General features: G+C 43.1%; 1 protein-coding gene across 6 annotated transcripts in view; it reads right to left on the reverse strand.

The window, feature by feature from the left end:
• TBC1D30 (TBC1 domain family member 30) overlaps positions 1–25,558 on the reverse strand; it is a 64,406-nt gene that overhangs the window by 23,891 nt on the left and 14,957 nt on the right. For 4 of the 6 annotated variants that reach the window (XM_066591579.1, XM_066591576.1, XM_066591577.1 and 1 more), the window contains exons 3-5: positions 21,893–22,057; positions 7,646–7,707; positions 5,652–5,717 (exon numbers count right to left, since the gene is read on the reverse strand). In XM_066591579.1, the coding sequence (XP_066447676.1) occupies positions 5,652–5,717; positions 7,646–7,707; positions 21,893–22,057 (293 nt within the window). Of the gene's footprint in view, positions 1–5,651; positions 5,718–7,645; positions 7,708–8,338; positions 8,786–21,892; positions 22,058–25,558 lie in introns of those variants that run through there. The other 2 variants (XM_066591581.1, XM_066591580.1) reach the window with 2 other exon arrangements.

A 25,558-nucleotide genomic window follows, 5' to 3' on the forward strand; every position in this document is an offset into this window, starting at 1 on the left:
GGCTGCCTTACTGAGAGAAGTACGCACGGCCCTCTTTGATATATAGGAGTCTTATTAAGTCCATTTTTTATATATAGGTTTGGTAAAATGTCATGTCTCACTATTAACTGGGAAAAATCTGTGATTCTTCCCTTAGATCCCTTGCCAGTGAACTATTCATTGGAACATATGCAATTACAAACCGGAGAGGAATTCAAATATTTGGGAGTTGTGAAATCTTCTAAGTCTCAAGACTATATTTCTGCCAATTTACTTCTATTGGTATGAAAGTTTGAGGACAAGGTCAAATTCTGGAATCTTCTCCTATCGTCAATAATTGGCAGGGGAAATCGTATCAAAATGGCTTTGATGCCGCAACCTTTTTTGTATACTTCAAAACTTTCCAGTTTGGATTCCATCATAATGGATAAGGGATAAATGGTCTGGAGGGTTGGCAATTCCAAAAGCTTGGATATATTTTTTGGCATCTCAATTGCAACAGTTGAAGCGGTAAAAGAAAGAAATGGGATAGGATTGAATGGCAGATTGGTTTCTAAAATGACAAGTTGTAGCCCCCCTATAATATGAGTGATGAAAGGAGTGATTATATCAGACTATTACGTTAATTAAATAATGGAATAGATTTAAGCAAATTTTGAAATTAGATGGATTTACTATACATGCTCCTCTCTGGAGGAACCCTAAACTGCCAGAGCTTTTCTTTTTTAACCCCTTCCCACCCCATGATGTAAGGGTACGTCATGGGAGCGGGGTAATTCCCACAAAATGACGTACCCTTACGTCATAGGGATAGCAGCACAAGATCATAGCAGATCTCACACTATCCCGCAGCGGGAGCCGGCTGTCACTAGTAGCCGACCTCCCGCTGCGACAGCGGAGGGGCATCGGAGATGCGCCCCCCCACTGTTAACCCGTTCCCTGCCGTGATCTAAGTAGATTGCTGCAGGGAAAGGGTTCACAGAGGGAGCGTGCTCCATCTGACTCCAGCCGGCTCTCGCGATAACATCGCAAGAGCCCGGCTGGTTGCTATGGCACCAGGACGCCAGATACTGGCGTCCTGTATTGCCATAGCCTGTGATCGCTATAGTAAGCGATAAGGCATGGCAGGAGAGAAGTCCTGCCATGCCTTATCGTAGCAATCTGCAGTCCTGCTGTGTAAGTCCCTCAGAGGGACACAGATTGTGTAAAAACAAGAGCAAAATAAAGTACAAAAAATACAAAAAAAACACTTTATGCTTTTTCTCATACTAGCATAAAAAATTAAAAATCCCACATATTTAGTATCGACGCGTCTGCAACCACGCGTACAATAAATTGAACACGCTTTTTATCCTGCACGGCAAAAAGTGGTAAAAAAAATGCTAAAAAACTGAGGCAAAATGCTAATTTTTAGCATTTTGCCTCCCAAAAAACGCAATAAAAATGATTAAAAAAAATGTGTGTTCCCCCAAAATGGTAACAATAAAAACTACAGCTCATCTCACAAAAAATAAGCCCTCAGAGAGCTCCGTCCATGGTAAAATAAAAAAGTTATAGCACTTTGAATGCAGTGAGATTAGAAAAAAATAATTTTCAAAAAAAGGGTTTTTATTGTGGAAAAACCTAAAAAAAAATGTAATAATTTTGGTATCGTTGTAACTGTACCGACCCGCAGAAAAAAATGTAGTGTTTCATTTGTGCTGCATAATGAACGCTTTTTTTTAAAAAAAAAACTAAAAATCTATGGCAGAATTGATGCGTTTTCTCTCCCTACGATCATAAAAGAAAATGATAAAAGTTTTACAATATAGTCTATCTACCCAAAAATGGTACCAATAAAAACTACAGTTGGCCACTCAAAAAAAAACAAGCCCTTATACGGCCGCGTCCATGGAAAAATAAAAAAGTTATGGCTTTTGAAAAATGGAGATGAAAAAATACCAAAAATCGTTTGATCCTCAATGCCAAAATAGGCCTAACCTTAAGGCCTCATGTCCACGAGGAAAATCAGGCCCGCTACGGATTCTACATGTAGAATCCGTAGCGGGTCCCTCCTGCCCCGCGGACATGAGGCATAAAAATAAGAATTAACTCACCTCTCGCCCGCTCCGGATCTTCCCTTCGCCGCGGCTTCATCTTCTCTCCATTGCGGCCAGATCTTCTTTCTTCGGCCCGGCAGATGCGCAGGGCACGTCGGTTGCGTGCCCTGCGCATGCGCCGGCCCGAAGAAAAAAAGATCCGACTGTGACGGAGAGCATATTAGCACTTTCTGCTTAGGTTAAGCAGCGCTGCTGATTAGAGCCACCTGATTGACTACGCAGCGTGCACGCGGATTATAGTCACGTGGTGCCGAAGAGTGGCTCTAATCAGCAGCGCTGCTTAACCTAAGCAGAAAGTGCTAGTATGCCGACGGAGAGAAGAAGTTGAAGCCGCGGCGAAGGGAAGATCCGGAGCAGGTGAGTAAATTCCGATTTTGGTCTCCCGCGGATCCGGACGGCTTCCATAGGCTTCAATAGAAGCCCGCGGGAGCCGTCCCCGCGGGAGACCAGCACGAAAATGGAGCATGGTCCAGATTTTTTCATGCTCCATTTTTTTAAAAATCACTTTTATTGACCATCCGCGGGTATTTATCTACCCGCGGGTGGTCAATGCATCCCTATGGGATGCGGATCCGCGTGCGGGTGAAGAGTTAAAATCCGCTGCGGATTTTAATTCTTCTTTTGCCCGTGGACAGGAGGCCTCAGGGTTTAAAGTTGGAGGGATTCTCACAATGGGAGAAGAGAGGAGTAATCTTTCTGGAACAGGGACATTCTGGGAGGTCTTTTTATAGTTTAACCCTTCCAATCCAATTTGTATCCTGGTTTTCCTAGGGGGCTTACTCTTTTTCTGCCATTATGCAACGGCGCTATTTGCTGGCTAAAGCCAGTACTGCATGAGATGACACATTGGATCGGCTCTGACAGCAGAGAGGCTGGCAATATACAGTAAGAGAACCCCGAAGGAGGTCTTCCAACATCGGAACTGTACAGCCTTAAATCAGAGGTCAGACAGTGGATTGGAAAGTGTTAAAACAATTTAGAGAGCTTTATAATGTTTCCCACAGTTCTATTTTCCAGTTCCTTCAGTTATGACATGTGTTTGCTGCTCAGGCCTGGTCAGTATCTGTGCTAACAGTTTGACACCCTTTGGTGAATTTTCTTGGGTATTCTTGCGCTACAAAGGGTGCAATATTTTATTTATATAGACATATGCTTTCTTATTATTTACAGCAATTGCCAATAAAAGGTTAAAAAAAAAAAAACTGGGAAAAAAAAGATTTAGGTAGAGATGAGCGAGCATACTCGCTAAGGCAAACTACTCGAGCAAGTAGTGCCTTATTCGAGTACCTGCCCGCTCGTCTCTAAAGAGTCGGCTGCCGCCGCAGGTGACAGGTGAGTTGCGGGAGTGAGCAGGGGGGGAGAGAGGGAAGAGAGAGATCTCCTCTACGTTAGGATTGTATTGTTTGGGTGGGGTAATGATATGTTTTATGTATATTATACATATATTATACATAAATGTCAGAAAATCAATGGCTAAATTGTATTCAGAAATATAATTTTCAATAAAAAAAATAAATAATAATAATGCGCTCATGTTATGATTCCAAGACCGATCATGTGACCTTTGACATCACGTAGGAGATAAAGGCTGTGATGTCCCATAAATATAACACCGCCTATATTTATAGGATGTCCCTGCTGACAATCGGTTTGGTGCTGCCTCTTTTTGCTCCTAGGGAATCCCACATGTGTGGTCTTCTCCCTCTGTTGCTGTGTTTCAGGCCGCCCTCATTCTGCCGCTGGTCCTCTCATCAATGCAGTCACAGCAGCACATAAGCAGGGTCCTCTCAATCAGCAATCAACAATGTGCGGTCTCCTTCTCCTGCAGCTCCAACCACAGGAACCTCTCTTCAGCTGTCCAAGTCTATGACAGTTGTATATGGCTGACACGGTGCAGGCTGCTAATCTGTCCTTCCCCAATGCATTATGGGACAGTTCGGCAAGTTTCAAATTAGCTGTTGCATACAAGTACAAATCTACTACCAGCTCACTGGTAGTATATTTGGGTGGCATCAAAGCCTTTGGTGTGGAGGGTTGATTTCCATTGAAGGACTAAATTAGAGGGGTTCTCTAGTTACTGGACAACAGTGCTGCAATAGCTTGAACTATCTTTAAATAATAAACAACAGTACTTACCCGTCCTCTGCAGCAAGGATCCAGCAATGCTGCTCCACCATCCTCCCCGGTGATTTTTGTGGAGGACCAAGTCAACAGGAGTCACCTGACCCCTGCAGCCAATTAGGGGCTGCAGCGTTACTGTTCATTATCCTAGCATCAGTGCTCACATCCTGGGCGTCAGGAGGTCAGGAGTTCAAAACAGAGATACTGCAGCAGTTAGGTGCCTTCTGATGACGTAATCTTCCACAGCAATTACCGGGAGGATGTTGGGGTAACATCGCTGGATTACCGCAACAGGAAGACAGGCAAGTACAGCTCTGCTATTTTAATACAGTTTGAGCTATTGCAGAAATGTTGTCTTTTAACGGGTTGGGTGGCATGACTCCTATTCTAATTAAAATAGGACCCATTCAAGAGATACTCTCCTGGTATCACCCACTGTACAGTAGCATCTCTCAATTTCTGATCAGGCAGGAGAACGCAACTTGAAATGGGAAGATAGAACAATGCCTCTCCATCGCCACCTAATGGATGGCAGCATTCCTGCAAGTCAATGTCAAAGTTTTTAACAAGCCTTGTAATGATGACTGGGAATATAGCCAAAGCCGGAGTCATCTCCAGAAGCAAGAGATAAATCATACACAGAGAGCTGTTTCAGGGTTTTTTGCCCTTTGTCAGTAAATAGTAGGTTTTCTGACTTGGTTAGGTGACAGGCCTTTGACATGGGTCAGGAAGGGTAGGTTTTCTCATTGAGAAGAGCACCTAATGAGAAGACCCCCGTCAAAGGCCTCTCACCTAGTCAAGTCAGCACACTGATGGCTGGCAAATACCCCAAAACAGCTGTCTGTGTATGGATTATCTTTTCCTTTTGGCTTTGGCTTATATTTCCACTTATTGTTACAAGGCTTGTTAAAAAGTCAGATGTTGACTTGCAGTAATGCTGCTTTCCAAAAGGTGGCGCTGCAGAGGCATTGTTCCATCTTTAATTTGCATAAATGTCCTAGAGGTACATGGATGACCTTATAAGTCTCCTCACTAGGTGGTCTCCCCAAGAAGAAACCATACCCTTCTTGACAACTGGATGCACACTTTAAGTAATAGTAGAAGATTCCCACAGTCAAATGTCTTTTTGTTTTAAACATTGCTATGCTCAATGTTCTGTTTATTATTTTTTATGATGTATTGTATGACTGGCCTCATACTGTGGCTAGACACCAACATATAAGAAATTAGAAATATTTAGTATGGACATGCCTAACATACTAACCATCACCTAGAGTGACCTTATGTAAAAACTTAAGTATTCTCCCTTTTCACAAACTAATAAAATACATACATTGTATGCTTGCAGTATGAATATTCACACTATTACTGCAGTTACATTTGCAGAACCCTTCAAAAATTCAATTAAAATCCATATTTCTCTCAAAAATACATACATTTTTAAGAACTTACCCTCTGCCGCCATTCTTTTGGTATTCCAGTAGGTAATCTTGCAACAGCTTTGAGAGCATCGTACCACTATAAAACAATTAGATCATAATAAAATGAAAGGCAATTTAAAAGACTACAAGAAAAGGTTTCCACCCAAGTATAGTAGATTGCTTATAGTCTAAAAATCATTTGAGAGTTAAACTGTACAGGTAAATACAAGTTCTTTTGTTGTCTTCTGTAAAATTAGAAAACAATTTTCATAGTCAAGTTGCTTTTCTCTCATGGGACAAGGGTGCACATACCACAGAGGCAGACCATGTCTGCTGCTATGGGGTCTATGGACAGAGGGAGCCATCAATATTTGGTTCCACTCACTTTTCTACTGGGTGGCTGAAGCTAGTGCAGAACTCCCTTCTCCAGAAGAACTGAGTCCTTCTAAAACAAGAAGGTTGGGAAATATCTTCGGGGTCATGGGAATGGAGTTCAGGAAAAAAAGAAAAAAAAAGACACCAGACACTTATGTTATAGGTACCAAAATCCTGCACATTAAGAAGCTTCCCATATATCTTTGTTACAGGGCTCCTCTCTTCTTTGTATGCCACCGCTCATGATGTTCAAAAAGGAGCAAGAAAAAAGAATACCAATCATTCCAGCTACTAGTATGTAATCACTGGGCTTTTATGGATCTAAGAATCTGCCCAGTAGCAGTACAGACAATGTATAGTAACATAGTATGTAAGGCCGAATGAAGACAATGTCCATCTAGTCCAGCCTGTTTATCCTCCTGTGTTGTTGATCCAGAGGAAGGCAAATACCCCAAGAGGCAGAAGCCAATTAGCCCTTTTGGGGGACAAATTCCTTCCCAATTCCCTAATGGCAATCAGACTGTTCCCTGGATCAACCCCTAATAGTTCCTATCTGCCTGTAAACCCGGATTAACAATTAACCTAAGATTTATATCCTGTAATATCCTTCCCCTCCAGAAAGACATCAAGTCCCCTTTTAAACCCCTTATGACTGTAGTCCCCTATGACTGTAGATCTAACATTGGAAGGGGTTGTGAAGCCTTGTCAGCAGCCCTAATATCAGATACAGTCACTTCCCATGGTCTCTTTTGGAAGACGAAAGGAAAGAAACAAAAAAAAACCCCTGTAAGTTCAAATTTAATCAAAAGACTTATATTTACAGGTACTTTCTTTTCAGGAAAAAAAAGTCAGTCATTCATAGCGCTATTCTTCATTTCAAATAATCTATATCAAATAAGTCATGTCACACACAATGCTGAAATCGCATATTACAAATGTAGCTTCATATGAGAATGTGAAGAAAGATTTTTAACCATTTCTATGGCTCACATTTTCCATGGAGAAATGCATGTGTACATTTGAAAGAAAGCTTTTCCCACAAAATGATAATTCTGTATTGCGTTGCTCACTTCCTAATAATTAATTAGAAGGTCTAGTTTGCAGTTCTGATAAAAGTATTCTCATAAGCTGACCAAGATTTGTATTCACATGTTACATATAATAAAGGAAGCATCTGTTTCAGCTTTCGCAAACAGAATAAACTAAAACAGTACATAGTTGCACTATTTTATGACTAGGAGATGTAAAGAAAAAGTTGAGCAGATACAGTTTTTTGAGCGATTTCACTATAATCAGATAAAGCGTGTGTGTTTATTATATGCATCCTGCTTACTCTCCTAATTGGCATTTTACCACAAATTGACGTGTTCCCCTTATAACTTTGTATATGAATATTACATGTATTAACTGCTCAAAAATAAGCAAACTCAGTTAAAACGGAACACAGTAAAGATTTTAGAGAAAAATTACAAGAATTCCACGAGCTCGTAATTCCAACTTTTGCCACATTTGAAAAGCTGAATTAACGAAGATGTAAAACAAAGCACATATCATGCAGCGAGACCCAAGTCATATAGTACTGAATGATTAAGGACAGTAAAAAAAATGGATAGACAGTAAAATAGAAGAAAAACCATCAGTCTGTCTTACCTGTTGAAAGCCATGCTGGCCCAGTGAAGGCTCAAGTGTAAATTTCAACTTTGTGTCTACACCTACGGGAAGGGACAAAAATGTTACTTCCACAATTGATACACTGTAAAACGCACCTGGAATTATCTACATTGCTAGTTTTCGACCCTGGTAATACAATAAGAACAAGACAGACGATATATTTCTAGTATGTGAGCTTGTCCAGAGATGACAGCTAGCAAGGCTTTCCCATGTCAGTCACCATCCACAGGCTAGAAGGTGGAGGGCGCTGTCCAGTGCTGAACCAGCTCTCCCCCAGCAGTGCACACTACATGCATATACTGGACCTGCGGTTATCTACAACATGCCAAACACTACTACACTTCCATCTACAAAAAAAAGGAGATCTACTGATGCCCTGTGAAAGGGAGAGAGATAAAACGCTGCCATCTCTCCATATGCTGCACCACATAACAACGGCTCTCCTTTACCAGCTATCTCCATCATGGTGCTACTCTTCCGGCCCCAGTCTTGCAACACAGGGAAAACAACAGTGCAACTGGTGCTGAGCCGATTACCATACCAACCCGGGGTTAAGCCATGATTAATTAAGAACTCCTTCCCAGGCAAACGGATGACTCAATCAGCCATGCTACACAACATACAAGGAAGGCTCTGACAATGCAGCCATCCTAGTAGAAGCTATAGCTTCACCTGGCTCCAGGGTGCAAAGCAGGCGGGGAGCCGTCCTGGAGATGCAGTTTCTCTTCTTGAGCACACTGCTGAGGATGTTGCCCACTCCTCCTCCTCCTCCTCCTGCATTCTGCCTCTTCAAGCCTTTGCCCCCTCGCCTCAGGCTACAGGACAGCCTTTCTTGTCTCATCTATAGGAGCTGGAAAAATCCTCCGGCAGAAGCCTGGGCGACAGCTGCTGAGCTCAGGCGTTGTTCTTCACATGAATGACGCACATGCATCTGGGAAATGTCCAGGCTTCGGGCAGCCACCTGGCATGGATACACTTGGATCCAAGCAAATAACTCCCAGATGTGACCACAAACGGAAGAGGCTTTCCAGGGTCCGGAGCAAACGCCCGTATTTCCAGCTTTGTTTTGTGGAGGAAATCTGCAGTGCAGAGGCGGCAGAGAGAGCATGTACGGATGAGGAGAGGCTCCACCTACTACATTATATCATCCTGCTGCACAGCATCCTGCTGGAGAGCACTCAAGGCTTTCTGCACCTTCACACCGGCTTTCCTATAGATGTACAGCATCTTTATAGCTCTAAGTGGAAGGCTCTGATCACACTGCCTTTCTGCTTCTGTCCAAGTGTGCCATCCCAAAACTGGAATGCAGAACTATAGTCAAAATCCGTCAAGGTTGGGTTAACACAAGATTTTTGTGCGGCTGCAGCCTGTCAGTTCCAGGGTTCTGTCCGTATTGCTAAAAAAGATACAGCTCCAATGTTGCATGTATATTACACATTAAAGGTCCCCATGACAACTCCTAATGTCACAATAGATAGTACAGAAGTTGCCTGCACCTAACTATTGTATTAATATGCATGTCAACTGCAGCAACAATCAAACCATACATTTGTTAAACAGGCACCATGTTGTCCAAACTTATCTTTGTATGAGGCCAGTTTCACACGGGCGACAAAATCATGCGATATTCTCGTGATCCGACAGTGCTACAAATCGTATGTATGTGAAGCCCATGCTTTCCAATGGGTTCTTTAATATTAGTGATGATTTGTAGGCTGCTACATTGAGAGAATAAAAATAATCACCGGATGCTCTATACAGCCGCGATTTGCGATGTTTTGTAGCCCATGTTTCCCTATGGAGCCTTACTATGTGCTGCATTGCATGAAAACTGCTCAAACAGTAGGACCATCTACTGTAAAAGTTGCAATATTCAGCATGCCGCATTTTTCTTTTTCGCAACGTAGCAGCCTACAAAAGACATTGCTAATGTCAAAGAACCGACTGGAAAGCATGGGCTTCACATACATGAGATTTGTAGCGCTGTCGCATTGCAAGAAAATCATGCAATTTTGTCGCTGGTGTGAAAGTGGCCTTAGGGCTTCTGCACACTGCTGAGAGCGATATCGCCACGAGAAAAATAGCTTTTTTTTTCCTCCATGATTTTTGAGCGTCAGCGCTGCTTTTTCCTCACTAAAACATTGCTGCTGCTCACAATTTTCTCACACGCTTTTATTGCGTGATTTTTTTTCCATGGAAGTCAATAGGGCTTTCAAATGTTAAAAACGCATTGCACGAAAATTGCAAGTTCGTGCTTTGTGATGCAATAAAAAGGAGGCTCCACAGGGAAACATGGGAGATAAAAAAAGAACAAAAACGCAAAACACAGAAAGATAAGGCATGCCGCGATTTTCTTTTCTTGCAACATCGCATGAGTTAAAACATCACAAATGGGAAGCAAACCATTGAAAAACATCGTCTTTATAATTCTGCATTTTCACTCACTCTTGCATCGCACTATTTTATGGCCAGTGTGAAGGTACCCTTAAGCAAACCATTATTGTGCCAGTTCGACGCACCCCTCCCCTTATCATCCATAGTATGGTACTTCTATATAATGAAAGGAAAATGTACAAAAATAGCTACATGAAATCTGCAATGTTGCACGTTAAGGTCCCCATGACAACTCCTAATGTCACAACAGATAATGCAGCCCCAGTGTTATATGATTTTATAACTACAAAGAAATGTAAATTTCAAAACAATAAAACCAACTATGAAAAGAGAAGGGCATATAAGTGGACACATAAGGGCAATAAGAAAAATGGCCCAAATGTCACCACTAAAAATAATAACGCATCCATAGGCGCAGATAATAAGACCAGTTTTTTGACCATGGACACAAGCAATGCAGAACAAGCATGCAGACAGCACAAGCGGAATACAAACAGGGAGGAGACCACAGCACTGAATTACATCGCCGCGGCACACCAGCACAACAGGAGTCAACAGAAACACACTTATAAAGGATGTATATCTTTTTTGCAGAGAGTTGGTCTTAAAAACCTATTTCTTGTTTGATTGGAGGTGATGCACGAGTGCCCATCTTGTGCCTACGGCACGCATGCAGTTAGATAAATTGGCATCTTGCTCCTTTGGAAAGGAACGGATGAAGAATGTAAGCAATTTATTGGTGAAATCAATCAGTGGTTTATCTTTCTTGCAGATGTCAACTGTTTCAGTAGATTTTTTGGACCTTACAATTTATGTTGAAGTGGCTACTACCTTACATCACTAAAGCATTGCTACCAACAGTCTTCTTTGTTATTCCAGCTTCCATCCCAAGCACTTGCGAGATAGGATACCAATAGGTCACTTCTTGTGCCTTAGAAGAGAAACTGTAGTTTCCCCCAAGATTTCAAGCAACAGACCAGTTCCTTTTACACAGAGATTTAAAGACAGGGGGTACCCTCGGCACACCATCTCCAGGGCTTAGAATAGAGACTTGAATACTGATAGACTGGACACATTCATGCCTTGAACACGCACACCAAACCAAACAGTACACTTGGTTATGACGTTCAACAACCAGTGGAAGGATACATAGAGCGCAGATTGAAAACTTGAACATTTTACAATCAGATCCCAGACTGTCTCAATATATTTCCACAAAACACTCAATAGTGGCAAAAAAAAAGCCAAAAATCTGCGTGACCATCTATGTAGAAGGCACTTTTTGCGACCTACGCCACAATTGCAGATACTTAAGGGCTCATATGCATGCGGGGAATGCAGTATTTGCCAGTTTATCATCAACAGGGATATATTTACAAATCCAGCTGATCATAATTATAGGATAAAACAATACATCACATGTAGCCATAATGTGGTTTACATCTTAGCTTGTTCCTGCTCCAAGTTCTACGTGCGACAGACCACTGAACAGCCTTGCAAATGCATACAGCAACATTTGTCCACTATTGGTTTACTCTACGTGATCACGTTTAAGGCAAAACACTTACCTCAGCTGCCTGCCTGATGCATGGGGTAAATATTATACAAGTATTTTTCACATGTGTATGGTAATGTGTGGCGCCCATTGATTTCTATTGGGCCACTCACACTCGAGTTTTTTATGCACGCAAAAAGGTAGCGTGTCCTTTTTTTGGTGGATAATGCGCATCAATAAAAGGCTATAGAGATTTAAAGGGGGTTTCCAGGTAGTGCCCATACTGTAAGTGCTGTGATACACCGTGGTCGGAGTGAAAGCCGCACCTCTGACCTGTATAGTGGCCGATGCTTGTAATTGCAGGTGCAGCACTCATTAAAATCCACTCCAACACCTGTAGCCAGCACTGCCTGAAAAACTCCTTTAACATACACAGCAAACATGCATGTACATACACGGTGTGAGTGAGCACTTGTGTGAGTAATAGTAGGTTATAAGAAGGTACACAAGAACTCAGTATTTAACGCTCCTGGGGAGCAATTACAGGCAACACGCATGAGGTGCATGGACCCTTTGGACACACAGAAGTGCCTTATGGATGCAATATTCTAGCAAAATAGGGGAAATATCCCGGAAAGATGTAGTATAACCTCCAATAGGGGTTATACTACATCTCCAATATTCCTATTGGGGGATCCTGAATAGAATCATAAAATGGTAACGTTGCAAGGGACCTCCAGGGTCATCGGGTCCAACCCCCTGCTCAGTGCAGGATCACTAAATCATCCCAGACAGATGTCTGTCCAGCCTTTGTTTGAACACTTCCATTGAAGAACTCCCCACCTCCTGTGGTAACCTGTTCCACTCATTGATCACCTTCCCTGTCAGTGCCGGTGATTATGCAGTAGCTTTTCTTGTAAGCCATTTTAAATATTTTTTTTAAATGTTTGACGCATACACCAAGAAATGTCATTTTTGCTAATTCTGGCAAGTAGTGCAAAACTCTGACTCTCTGGTTTTTGTTGACCTTTTTTTTTTTATCGTTCTTCAGTCTTCACAGAGGCCTTGGTCAGGCCTGCGGCTGCCATTGAAGGCCATTTGTGCCTTGTGACATCATTATGAAGTGCCAATTGGTGATGGGAAGAATACCCTCTCCTGTCATCTACTTACATGTGGCAGTTACTATTGTGATGTGTAAGGTATTAAACTACCAGGATCCAAGGTTTCACTGCTAATGGCAGTTAGAGCAGGAGCCTGGCTGTAAGTAGGCGACCAAACCACTACCTTAAAAAGTTGTCTGCGCAGCTTAAAGCCCATTAGTGAGGTCAGTAAAAAGGCATATTGTCAGAGCAGACATGCGAATGTTCCTTTTTTTCAATAGTTGCAGAATACCACGGATCGTCTGCGCGGGTGACGGTTGTGGATTCCGCAATTGGAATTCGGTTGTGTGCAGCTGCCTCAACTGATTACTGTAATACATATTGTTGTAATCACTACTGCTTGCAACAATTTAGGGACTCCATTGGCATCTCAAAGTCTGGGGACTCAGAAAAGGCATTGTTGTCTTGATATTGCAAACGTTTTTGGATTGGGAGGTTTTCTAGATGTGCTGTGACATTTGGAGCTATGCACCCTTGATCGTGGCAATTAGCCGGTCACTCCAGCATATAAACACTAATGGATACAAAAGTGCTTCAGAACCTGATATGTCAACAGATGGGCACAATAATGCAGGTTGAGATACTGTTCTGCTCTGTGATGCGTTATGTTACAAGATTTTTGATAACCCATTTATTACAATGTAGAATCTGACTGTGGTTAGAAAACACATCTGTGAGCAAAACACTCAAAAACTGTTGCATGTCAAGATAAAAGCCTAATCCCAGAAACAAAACACATTTGTGTAATGTAGTAAAGGCACAGCACCAGAACGCAAGGTGTTCTATTTTTGAGACTGTGGAAAGACTTGCCCTTGTACACATACATTAGGGAGAATGTGCTGCAGCCTCAGGAGGTACAATGGTTGGGAGAAGGAAAAAAATCCAAGACATCCCCAGAGTCCAACAATGTTTTCTTGTTAGTCGCTAGGGGGCTAATCTGTGAGCCAACAAAGTTCACATAGTAACCATGTCATCTTTTAAAGCCCGCCGAGCACAGGTAGCCCACTCTTTAATCTGGCATCCGCATATTATAAGGGTTTTCAACCAGGAGGGGGGGGGGGGGGGGGTCTGATCTTGGCTATGTAATTTTCAGGGAGACATCATATATAAAAGTAATGCACATGCATACATACATATATAGAGAATTAGTCTCTATATACACAGGGAAATGGTATGGGGTCTATAATTTTTAGCAGGTGTGATCTGGGGTCTTCATAAAAGGAGGTTCTGGCTTAGGATGTATAGGCTGAACTAGATGGACAATGTCTCCTTTCAGCCCAACATACTATGTTACTATATATCCGAAAGGAGACAATGTCCATCTAGTTCAGCCTGTTTCCACCCCCCTTTGTTGATCCAGAGGAAGGCAAAAAAACAACATCTCTCTATTTAGGCTTAGTGTGTGGTCTGTATCCATTGAACCTGTTAGAGACGTTCATATGTATTTTTTGGCAAGACATAGTATAAAAATGTGCAGCTTTTTATTCCCATCTCCGGTTTGCAAACCATGATGCAGTGCCAGATCCATCACACAAGACACCACCGTAGAGTTCATTAGGTTCCCCGGGACACCATGGTGACCTTACAGTGGAGTTCATTGGGTTCCCCACATGATGCCTGTCATTTTTGACAGAAGAGTGCTGTGTGCTGCACTAATCTTCCTGTCAAATCCAGGCAGAGATCCCAAACAAAGCCCTAGCATGATTTTTGGGAGACTTGAAATATAAGCCCTACCCCCAAAATAAAACCCAAGTTATAGTTCATGAAAAAAGTAAATAGAAATGCATTAGGTAATGGAAAAGGGACATAAAAATGCAATTGCTGCATTTTTACAGCGCTTTTTATGCAGGTCAGCCAAGTCATTTACCCAGGAGGCTTGGTCCAGGTAATTCCCACTGCTCAGCCAATCATTGCAGTGCTCAAAGAACCAATCACAGCTATCTTTCATGGAGGCGGAATTTATGAATCCTGTACCAAGGAAGTGATCCTGTGTGGGCAGCCAAGGGCTTTGTCAGCGTTTTTACTGCGCAAAATACGCAGTACAAATACTGATAACAACGCGGCCTTATGCGAGCGACAATAAGGCCGCCCTCACACAGGCGTTGCAGTAATTGATGCAATTTAAATTGTGGTGTGTGCTGAAAAGCCCTGCGATCGAGCGGCTGTCTGAGGGGGTCGGATTGAAAACAATGGGAGCGTTATACCTAGATTAGTGCAGTGCTGAAAGCGCCATGCTAATCGCAGTAAAAAATGTCTGTGAGGGAGGCTTAAGGGTTGGAAGTGCCGGGCTCTCATACGCATTTCCTGAAAGTAAGCCGTAGTGCATTTTTGGAGCAAAAATTAATATAAGACCCTGTCTTATTTTCAGGGAAACATGGTAGTTTCCTCTGCGTGCTCCCTAGAGGCCCCACACAGTAAGTGACACTTTTAGTGCCTCTACACAGTAGTAGTGCCCTTTTTTATGCTTCCACTCAGTAATAAGGCCCCTCATGGTCTCCTTCAAATAATAATGCCCCTTCTAGCGTGCAATTAGTAGTAATAATACCATTCCTGGCCTACATTCAGTAATAATGCCCCATCCTGGCCCTCCTTTTAGTAAGATTGCACCTCAAGACCCTTGTTTAGTAATATTGCCCCTACTGGCCCTCTTTTTGGTATTAACGCCCCCTCTTGTTACCCTTATAGCAATGTTTTACACGTATTAAAAAAAGCTCATATACTCATCCGTGTCTCTCCTCCTGGCTCCTGAAGTCCAGTCCGCTCAGGACAAATTGTGACTTCAGTATTACGCTGTCACGTTACATCAAGGGCTCTACCATGCTGGATGAAGCAACCATGTGACAGCGCTAGGAGGAAAGACGCAGGTGAGAATAAGGTTTCTTTCCCACTTCCATCTGCTCCAGCCCCAGCACCCGACCAGCTCACTTTTCCCCAGTGGGTACAAGGCATGTTCATCCCTGAATATTGGAGTCACTTTGGCGATTATTAATGTTTTGGGTAAATTGGGGCGATCTCTACTTTGGCACAGTTATCTTGGGGGATACAATGCTGGCACTATTAATGTCCAGGCACTATGGGGGCACGTTATTTTGTGGGTACTATGTGGACACTATTACTGATTCAAAGCATCTGTTGATCACAGCTATTTTTGGTTGGCACTGTCTCCTTAGTAGGGTTATTGTCAAGGGGCACAATCTTATTGGCACTACTATTGTCAAGGGAACAGTATGGCATTAATTACTGTAGGGGGCAGTATCTGTACACAATTATTTTCTGGGGTACCTTTTGTGGCTCCAATTACACTAGGTGTACGTGCACCAAAATTTTTGGTGCACTAACTCCATAGCAATATATTTAAAGGATTACTATCTTGCTAATATCTCCGTAGTACTGTATTTGGGGGTACTGCATAGAACACTAAGCACCGTATTAGGAGTAGCAGTAAGATGACATTATTATGGCACCAGGATGGGGAGTTTGTGTCTGAGAAGGCGAGGAGGAGGATGGAGAAAGTGGAGAACCCAAGATGGCATCAGGCGAGTCACGACTAGAAGAAGCGTCATTGCTAAATGGATATAAAGAGAAAGGAGAACGACTAGTATCAGAGAAGATATCCACTGAGAGTCATCAGATTGCTGTGTATTGTGCTGTGACTGCACTTGATCATCAGGGTCTTCTGCATCTTCTGTAGAGCTCAATGTAATTTAAAAAAGTGATGTCCATCCTAGATATCTCATACCAACCCCCATCTGCAGGCTTCTGTTCCAACTCGGCACCAAACAAATGTCTAGAGCTGAAGAACCTCCCAAATAGAGCTGGGTGATTAACCAAATTAAATTAATTTGCCTTTTCGGGGCTCTACGGTTCGGAATTTCGTGAAAATTGCGGAATTTAATTTATCCCACAGCATCCTCTCATCACATGTAGGAGAGGGGGCAGTGAGAGGCAGTGCAAGTAGGAGGACCTGCAAAGTGCACTGCAAAAGGTGCAACGCTTCTCTTCAGTGGGTGAGTGGAGTCCATGCAGCAGTGAAAGGGTTAGCTTGAGAAGCCCTGCCTCCTCCTCTGTGTCCTCTACTGGGCTCGGCTTGTCCTTGCGTGTCCCTTCAGCTGTGTAGTGTATAGGGTTAAGTGTGACCTTGTATGCAGGATGGGAGGGTGTTATAGCATCTCTTGTGTGCTGATCCTTATCTAAACAGTGAAGGAGACAAGCAGAGTGCTCTGGGTCTTCAGTGAGAACACACACTGCCCCAATTTGCCTAATGTGTGCTGTACCCCTGATCTGTGAACTTTCTCCATTGTGGGGGGGGGGGGGGGGGAAGGTGTGATGCTGATGTAGTGGGGGGGCTCTACAGACTGGAGAACCCCATGTTTCATATACTTGTAATTTAGAAATTTTCCCCTTATTTTTTTTATATAATGGAAATACATGCACAGAATTGGTGCCGATTATCCGCAGCAGAAAATCTACACCAAAATTTTCGTCAATAACCGCACCATTGGTGCAGATCCAAAGCAGAATTCACCGCTTCAATTGAAAAGGGCGAAATCTGTGGCAGATCCTCATCGAAAACCACAGCAAAATACGCCCCAAATAGGGTGGATTTTGATGAGGCTTTTGGTGCAGATCCGCACCAACATCGGTAGTGGGTAAGCATACCCTAAACAGAGGTCCAGATAGGGAGGATTTGCTGCAGAATTTCCATGTGCCTACCCCCCCCCCCCCTCCCTCCACAGAAATCCCGCTGCATTTACAGTAGTGGCAAAATGGATGAGATTTTAAAAATTGTGTCCACAAGTTGTAGAAACAATCCACCCAAAACCCATGCAGAAACTGACATGTAATGCAGTGGCCCAGGTTGGAGTGCAGGCACTGCTGTGCATGCATTTAAGTTATGTTAAATAAAGGTGTCCTGGTATTCTTGTAGGCAGTTTGGGTGGTTTCACATTTCTGTTGGGAATTCTGCTTTCATGCTCAGTTTTGGACGGAAAAAAAAAACCCTGCATGCAGTACTAATTTTTCTGGTATTTTGAGCCGCATCTGTGACGGAACCTTCAGCCGGCGGTTCCAACGCAGATGTGAAATGGGAAGAAAAAAAAACACAATATTTTAAATTTAGACAAAATTCTTCTCCCAAGGCACAACAGTATATTTCCACCTCTCTAAGGCTGCTTCCCCCTGGTTCACATACAATGCCATTGTGTACAACTTCGTGCAGGTGAGTAATATTGTACAGCCCACAGGTAATCCTGCAAGGCTGGGTTTATATTTGTCACTTCTTTTCTAAAAAGAAAGGGCAACCAGCTCACCAGTCCTGTGTATATCCACCCACTCCGATGTACGGATCCTGCATTGCCAGGCAACAATAATGTGCATGTGAGGAGTCATATTGCTGGATTTTAATAGACTCCAATAAAGAAGTATTTTATTCTGCCTATTCCGGAGCTGGATGACATTTCCTTTCCTACATCACGTCTTTTAAACCTGGACTAGACAAAACTGATGACAATGTTGTGCACTGAGTGCATCGGTCTGCAGTCTATAGCCAGACAGTAAAATGCTGAATGTAACATTTTTCTGTCAAGTATCACAACCGATGCCACCGGACATGAAACAGTTTCCATAGAAAACGTGTCGAAATTAGCATAAAGTAAAATGTGAAAATTTTAAAAAAAAATAATATTAGTATACTACTGTGGCCTTTTACCTGTGGCTCTGCAAAGTTTGTAAAACTGCAACTGCCAGCACATGCTACCCATCATGTTATGGCAGACACTTTAGCTTTTATGAAGTCCCTAATGACCACTGCAAGAAAGATTCTTTAATACAGTGCTGTAAGAAATTAGTAGAAACACTTACTATTTACCCTCTGTACCACTGTGGTCAACCAGCATTAAGAAAACAACAAAGTAGAAAAAGAATGCAGTACAGCATTTAGATTTTCTGTAATGGAAACCTGTTGAGGACCTTGTGTGCCGCGTCTCATAAGACAATATACTTCTAACACGTTGCTTCTAAAAGGGGTCAATGCCAGGAAGTGGTTAGTAAAGGTTGGCTGTTAATGGTCAGTGGCCAGCATGTGAACAGCGTTGACACCTCATCCCAGCGATGTGCAGGTCACACTCACAAATATGTCATCGATGTCTTTTCTGAGAACCTCGTTTTTTAATCAAACTCAAGCAGCCGTTATGGAAACCACACTGCAGATCATAATGTCACTAAAGGCCGGGGACGTTCATAAACACATACACAGAGCCAGCGCTAAGATATGGAGGGAGAATTCACACTTCCTAAATGAGATTTTCTTTCCTGAATAGATTAATGTGTGGCGGCACCTTTTCATGAAAGGTAACATTCCCAACGTAAGCGCTGAAAGGAACCGTAACCCTTTCAAAGCAAAAAAGTTTTTTCAGTTTTAAGTTTTTGCTTTTTCATTCCCACCTTCCAAAAGCCGTAACGTTTTTAAATCTCTCCACTGACATAGCGGTATGAGGGCTTGTTTCTTGCAGAACATGTTGTATTTTTTAATGATGCAATTTAATGCACCATGTAATGCACTGAAAAACATCAAAGATTTATGTGGGTGAAAAAATAAATGCAAATTTTAAAAAAAAATTGGGGGGGGGGGGGGGGGGATAGTGGGTGCGTTTTTACAGCATTATATAGTCCATGTTGTACTCCTTTTAAAAACTCAGAAAATGTCAACAGAAAGGGTTTTTTTTTCTAATTTTCAGACAACCTGTTGTATACGATGGCTCCCAGACCATCACACCACCAGTGGGGACAGTGTGCCACTTTACATCAAAGGCAAGATTGAGGCGCTCACCTCCAGGCATGAACACGTCCGTCATCAGTGCACAAACTAAACCTGGATTTGTCACTGAAGACAACCCGGATCCACGCCATAGCAGTCCAGTTTATTGTTCCCAACACCATTGTAAACGGAGGCGATGGTGGGTGGGTGTCAAAGGCAGTACATATAATGGGTGCCATGAGACCAAATGTCCTTCATCCAAGTGCCTAGAAGTGGTTTAGACCTACAAAAGGGGCCTGTAATGATGGTGCCACCTGTCTCCATATGGCAGATAACTAAGGAATTGAAGCTGTTTGTGCTTGTCAGACAATCCTCTCTACTGGTGATCTGTTAAAGGCATCCTGTGCCCGGTCAACTTATGCGCCTGCCCTTACACATTCACTGGTCCCAACACCTCCTGGCAGTCTGGTCAGAACTATCCAGTTGGTGGGCTATTCGTCTAAACGCCCATCCAATTTCTCAGATTCCAATAACGTGCCTCTTCTCAAACTCTGTTAACTGGGTGAAATCTCTGATTGCATCATAGAGGCGTCTAGTGGTCAACAAGCTCTATACAAGTTGAAAACTAGGTCTAATACACACAAGTAGTCTCTGAGAGCCGTTTTATAGGCCAAGGGGGGGGGGGGGGGACTGCTTTTAGGGCCTCAGGTGGCAAGACCATTCATATATTCACCACAGCTCTTATCATTTACAAATCTGCTAAATGTAACTGCATAGTGAGTTTTGCAGCAAAATGACAACTTCTAGGTTCTTGTTTTTATTTTTTGACGAAGTGTAGTTTCTTTTACATTTTATTACACTGCACAATGTGCTGGCTTTGCCGCGATTTTTATATGCGAGTGGAAAATCGTGGCGGATTTCTGCTCCTATAGATTAGGCTGTGCTGGTCATAGTTATCCTATGGAAAGAGTTCCATGCATTAAGCGCATGCGGATTATTGACGCGGCTAATGCAATGAAATATCGCCCGTGGACAGGAGGCCTAAGACTTTTTAATTACACTTTTTGGAAGGGGAGGGAACAAAAAAAATAGAATTTTTACTTGGATGCTATCCAAGCAATAATTGTTAAGCCATTGTTAGGACCTTGGCGGCAATGCATTGGCATCTTGCGATATTGAGGGGGAGACATAGGAAGTCCCATCCTTGTCCAATTGCTTACATGCTGTCATTAAGGACTGTGGTAGGCTAAACAAGCATAACATTGTGGGTGAATAAACACATTTAGGTCTTGTTCATAGGCCGCCTGCAGGTGGCCGGGTCGGATCCCGCTGCGAGAATTCTCGCATAGGATTGCGTCTGCATAGGATTGCGTATTCTAATGCCTGCCACAGAATTTCCGCCCGTGTGCAGGGGGCCTTAAAGAGACAGAAAGCCATCCCCATTCCTCCCCACTAGTTTTCACACTGGCCATAAAACAGTGTAATTTATCTATAACATACATAACATACACAACTGAAACTGAGGCACAAAAAACTCCAAACATTGCAAATTATTAATTCGATGCAAGGAAAAACATTGACGCAAACATCACAAACATCATGCATTCTGTGCAGTTGTACTGTACCTTAATACAATATAATGCCATGCTGCATGTCAATGAAACAGAGAGAGGACATTAATAAAAACAACTTTTCGGGTAGGGCATTAAGACACCAAAAGCCTACATTTCAACTGAAAGCGGCAAATACTGAAAATTTCTAGCAGTAAAAGCTTTGGAAACCCCTTTAAAGGGGTTTTTCCACAAATTAAAATTGCTTCACAATCACTCTGTTCTTCCTGGTTGCGTCTGACCAGGCCAGGTGACTGCTGCAGCCAATCACTGGCTATAGATAACTAGTACTGTGGTCAGTGATTGGCTGGAGCAGTAACAGGTCCTGGTTAGCAGCAACCAGGAAGGACAAGGTGGTAGAAAAATTTTAAAGTTATGGAAAAAACACTTTACATTGTGCTCAAGATAGGCCCCAAGCATATAGCAGTATTATGGCTCTGCACAAATTGTATGAAGCCATAAAACAGTGCCCACAGAAGTGCATGGAGCATTATTGTACCTCTGATTTCATAAAGAAGCACAGAAAGGTTTCCTTTTCTGTAGGATTCATTAGTCTCATGTTTAAAGAAATAATGTAATATCTTCATAATATTAATTAGAATTATTGATTTATGTGTAGAGTATATGTCTGAAGGTATGGTGCCATATGGAGCAGCATACAGTGTCACATGGAGTGCCTACGGGTATATAGGACAGAGCCAAAGAAACTACGTGTGCTGCTGCACGTTTCCTGTACATAGCTCTACAGACATATTGTAAAGCTCACAGCTTTGTACATGCCATCCTGTATGCTTCTTCCCAGTGAATACTCACGGCGCTTCTGGGAGACGGCCTGCAGGCAAGCGGTGACAATGTCACAATTCTTCTGCACTTTTTGATGAAGTCTATCCTTCTGCTTCACTTGTCGAAGTAACTTGGCAGACTGAACTCCAGTTCGACGTCTTAGTTCTTCTCTTATAGCTTTCAATTCATTGCAATCTGTAAATATCAAATTCAGTTAATTAGAAATAAACTACTTCACATTTAGAAGCACATGGGAAATGTATATTCAATAAAAGAAAGCATTTAAACCAGCAGGTTAAATTATACTCAGTTGGTTATTCCATGTGTATGAACACGGTGCAGATCAATTGAAATTAGTTAACATGCTGTGGCAAAATATTATGTTTGAACAAAGCATAAATTAAGATAAACACATTGCAGCGATCAGCGAGGATGCCAGCGATGCTGCCTATGAGTGCCTAACAGTGATTGGCTGCAGCAGTCACATGCTGGCATGGCAGATCACTGGCAGCCTGTGAAGAAACTCCAACAGGCGGCCACTGGAGCTCCAGCGTTGGGTTGGCTGGTAACTGAAGTGGCGACAAATGATCTTTTTGCCTTTTTTTTTTTTTTAAATTGTAGAACATTTGTTACTTTTGTGTCTTCTTGATCAACTGGACAATCCCTTTAGGGGATTTTCTTACATGGGTGTTGTAATTGTTTCATTTTTCGGGAACAGCTGCAGTTATTTGTCAAGTGGGACTTGCACAAATATTTGCAACTTTATGTCAGAATTCTGGTGTAAAATACGGCTCATACACACAGGTGTATTTGTGCTGTGTAATATGCACTACTAAAACCCCTTCTTTGCACTGGGTTAGGCCGCCTGCAGATGAGCGGGTCGGATCCGGCAGCGAGAATTCTCGCCGCGGGACTCGACCTGAGAGCCTGCAGAGACGAGCGCGTACTCACCCGCGCCTGGCGGCCCCGGCTCTTTCATGTGCCGGCTGCAGCGCAGCCGGCGCATGCGCAGACCGGAGCCGGCGGCCGGGTGAGTGCGTGCCCCGCACAAAAATAGGACATGCCACGGTTTGTTTGCCGCGCGAGATTTCGCGCGGCCAAACCGCGGCCGTCTGCATAGGAGTGCGTATTGTAATGCACTCCTATGCAAACTTTCAGTGGCGGAAATCCCGCCGCAGGATTTCCGCCCGTGTGCAGGCGGCCTTAGTCAGATCTGCGTTTTTCACAAGCGTACTTACGTGCGGGGATAAAAAAAATTTAAGGCTTGTCGTATTTTGATCCGTATTACGGACCGAAATATCCCCACATGGTTCAGGTAGCCGGCTCAAGGTTGACTTCCGAGGTCGGTAAAATGAGTACCCAGCTTGGTGGGGGGGTAATAAATAAAAAAAATACCTGAAAGTGTTACGGAATAAATAGGAGCTATACAAATAAGATTTATTTTTTTTATATTCACTTATTTATTTTTTTTTGCGCCCATGAAAAAAAAAAACTTTATCTACACACAAAGATTCATAAGCAGGGCCAAATCTACAGGAAGAGGCACAGCTTTGGTTTGTGAAAACACGGCGTATTCAAGGACTGAAACTAAATATGCCCATGTGAATGCACATTTATGAATTACCCCCCTCAAATGTATGATGTATCCAGACACCCCCTTTATTATTAAATTTAGGTATTTCGGCCACACCTATTTTTGCAAACAGGTGCATAAAGAGCTCAATGACTTTAAAGGGTATTACTTGCTTAAAATATTTTTTTCTCCCAAAGGCTAAATTAAATGCATTCTAGTCACCTGCCTGCAGCCCTCTGGGAAAAAGCTAAGCAGCTCTGTCTTCTACGTCAGGTGACGCCTGCAGCTTCACAGTGCAAACATCTGACATCAGTGCTCACATCCTGGGCACCATGTTGCCAGGAGTTTGGGACGCTGACACTGTAGCCTCTGACTGGACTTACTTTCCAGTAGTCGGAGCTGCTGTCCTGTTTCCCAAGGGGCTGAAGACAGGAGAGTATATTCCTTTTTTATTTTATGCTATGCCCAGACAGTTTATTCTTTTTTTTTATAGTGGGAAATCCCTTCAAATGTGGCGCTGTCATGTTACCTTTGCCACAAGCCAGATTGCTGATTTGCTAGAGCTGTCAACTGTAAGTGCTATTATTCTGGAGTAGAGGGGTTTAGGCACATTAGATCAGATGCCCAGAGAACGCTACCTACTAGAACGTATAGTGCCTACTGTAACGTTTGGTGGAGAGGAAATGGTAAACTATTTCCTGTGAAGGGCAGCGCTACAGCATACAAAACACATTTTAGACAACAGTTTGGGGAAGATCTGTTCCTATTCCATTAAGACTTCAGCCCTGTGCACTGTCCATCTATGGAGCAATGGACATGAAGACAAAGTTTGGTGATTTTGGCATGGGGACCTCAACCCCATCGGACACCTTCGAGATAAATTAGATAAGCGACTGCAACATTAATGTCTGATTTCACAAATACAAATTCTCACAGGTGCACTTCACAATTTTGGGGAAAACCTCCACAGACCAGTGTATGATGTTCCAGGGGTAAAAGAGGGCCCAGCTCGAAATGAATAATCATAGTTTTGGAATGAGAGGACAGACGTGCTCATATAGGTGTGATGATCAGGTGTCCACATAAACAAGACTTCAAATCTTCATTCATTTAAAAAAAAAAAAAAAAAGTTAAATAAGAGGATTCACATTTTATCCACAATGTGCTCCTTAGGCCTCATGTCCACGGGCAAAAGAAGAATTAAAATCCGCAGCGGATTTTAACTCTTCTCCTGCACGCGGGTCCGCGCGCCCATAGGGATGCATTGACCACCCGCGGGGTAGATAAATACCCGCGGATGGTCAATAAAAGCGATTTTAAAAAAAATGGAGCATGAAAAAAACCAGACCATGCTCAATTTTCATGCGGGTCTCCCGCGGGGACGGCTCCCGCAGGCTTCTATTGAAGCCTATGGAAGCCGTCCGGATCCGCGGGAGACCTAAAATAGGAATTTACTCACCCGCTCCGGTTCTTCTCTTCGCCGAGGCGCCATCTTCTCTCCGTCGCGGCCGGATCTTTTTACTTCGGGCCGGCGCATGCGCAGGGCACGTCACCGACGTCATCCTGCGCATCCGCCGAGCCGAAGAAAGAAGATCCGGCCGCGTCGGAGAGAAGATGACGTCGCGGCGAAAAGGAGATCCGGAGCGGGCGGGAGGTAAGTTTATTCTTATTTACTCTTTTTTTCAGCGCTCATGTCCGCGGGGCAGGAGGGACCTGCTGCAGATTCTCCATGGAGAATCTGGAGCGGGCCTGATTTTCCCCGTGGACATGAGGCCTTAGGCTGCATCCGCACGGGCTGCAAAATCTCGCTACAAAACATCATTCATGTGAAAGAACCCATTGGAAACCATGGGCTTCACATTGTAGCAAAATTTTGTAGCTCATGCGAATACTACCTCAATGACATTTTACAGCTCTTACATACTGTTCTACTCTAGTATTATGGTTAATGGTTAGTGCTGCACCAGTCATTACACCTAGTTCCTACCACCACATCCTAAGGCTTTTCCACAATAGGTGGCTCAGTGTCACCCAGACACACCTCTGTGACCAAGCCAATAAACCTCCCCTATATTTTTTATCCCATTGGGTGACATTGGGATAAACAATTGGGTAACAAAGTT

This window comes from Eleutherodactylus coqui, chromosome 2, assembly GCF_035609145.1.
Source record: "Eleutherodactylus coqui strain aEleCoq1 chromosome 2, aEleCoq1.hap1, whole genome shotgun sequence".
NCBI classification, from domain to species: domain Eukaryota; kingdom Metazoa; phylum Chordata; class Amphibia; order Anura; family Eleutherodactylidae; genus Eleutherodactylus; species Eleutherodactylus coqui.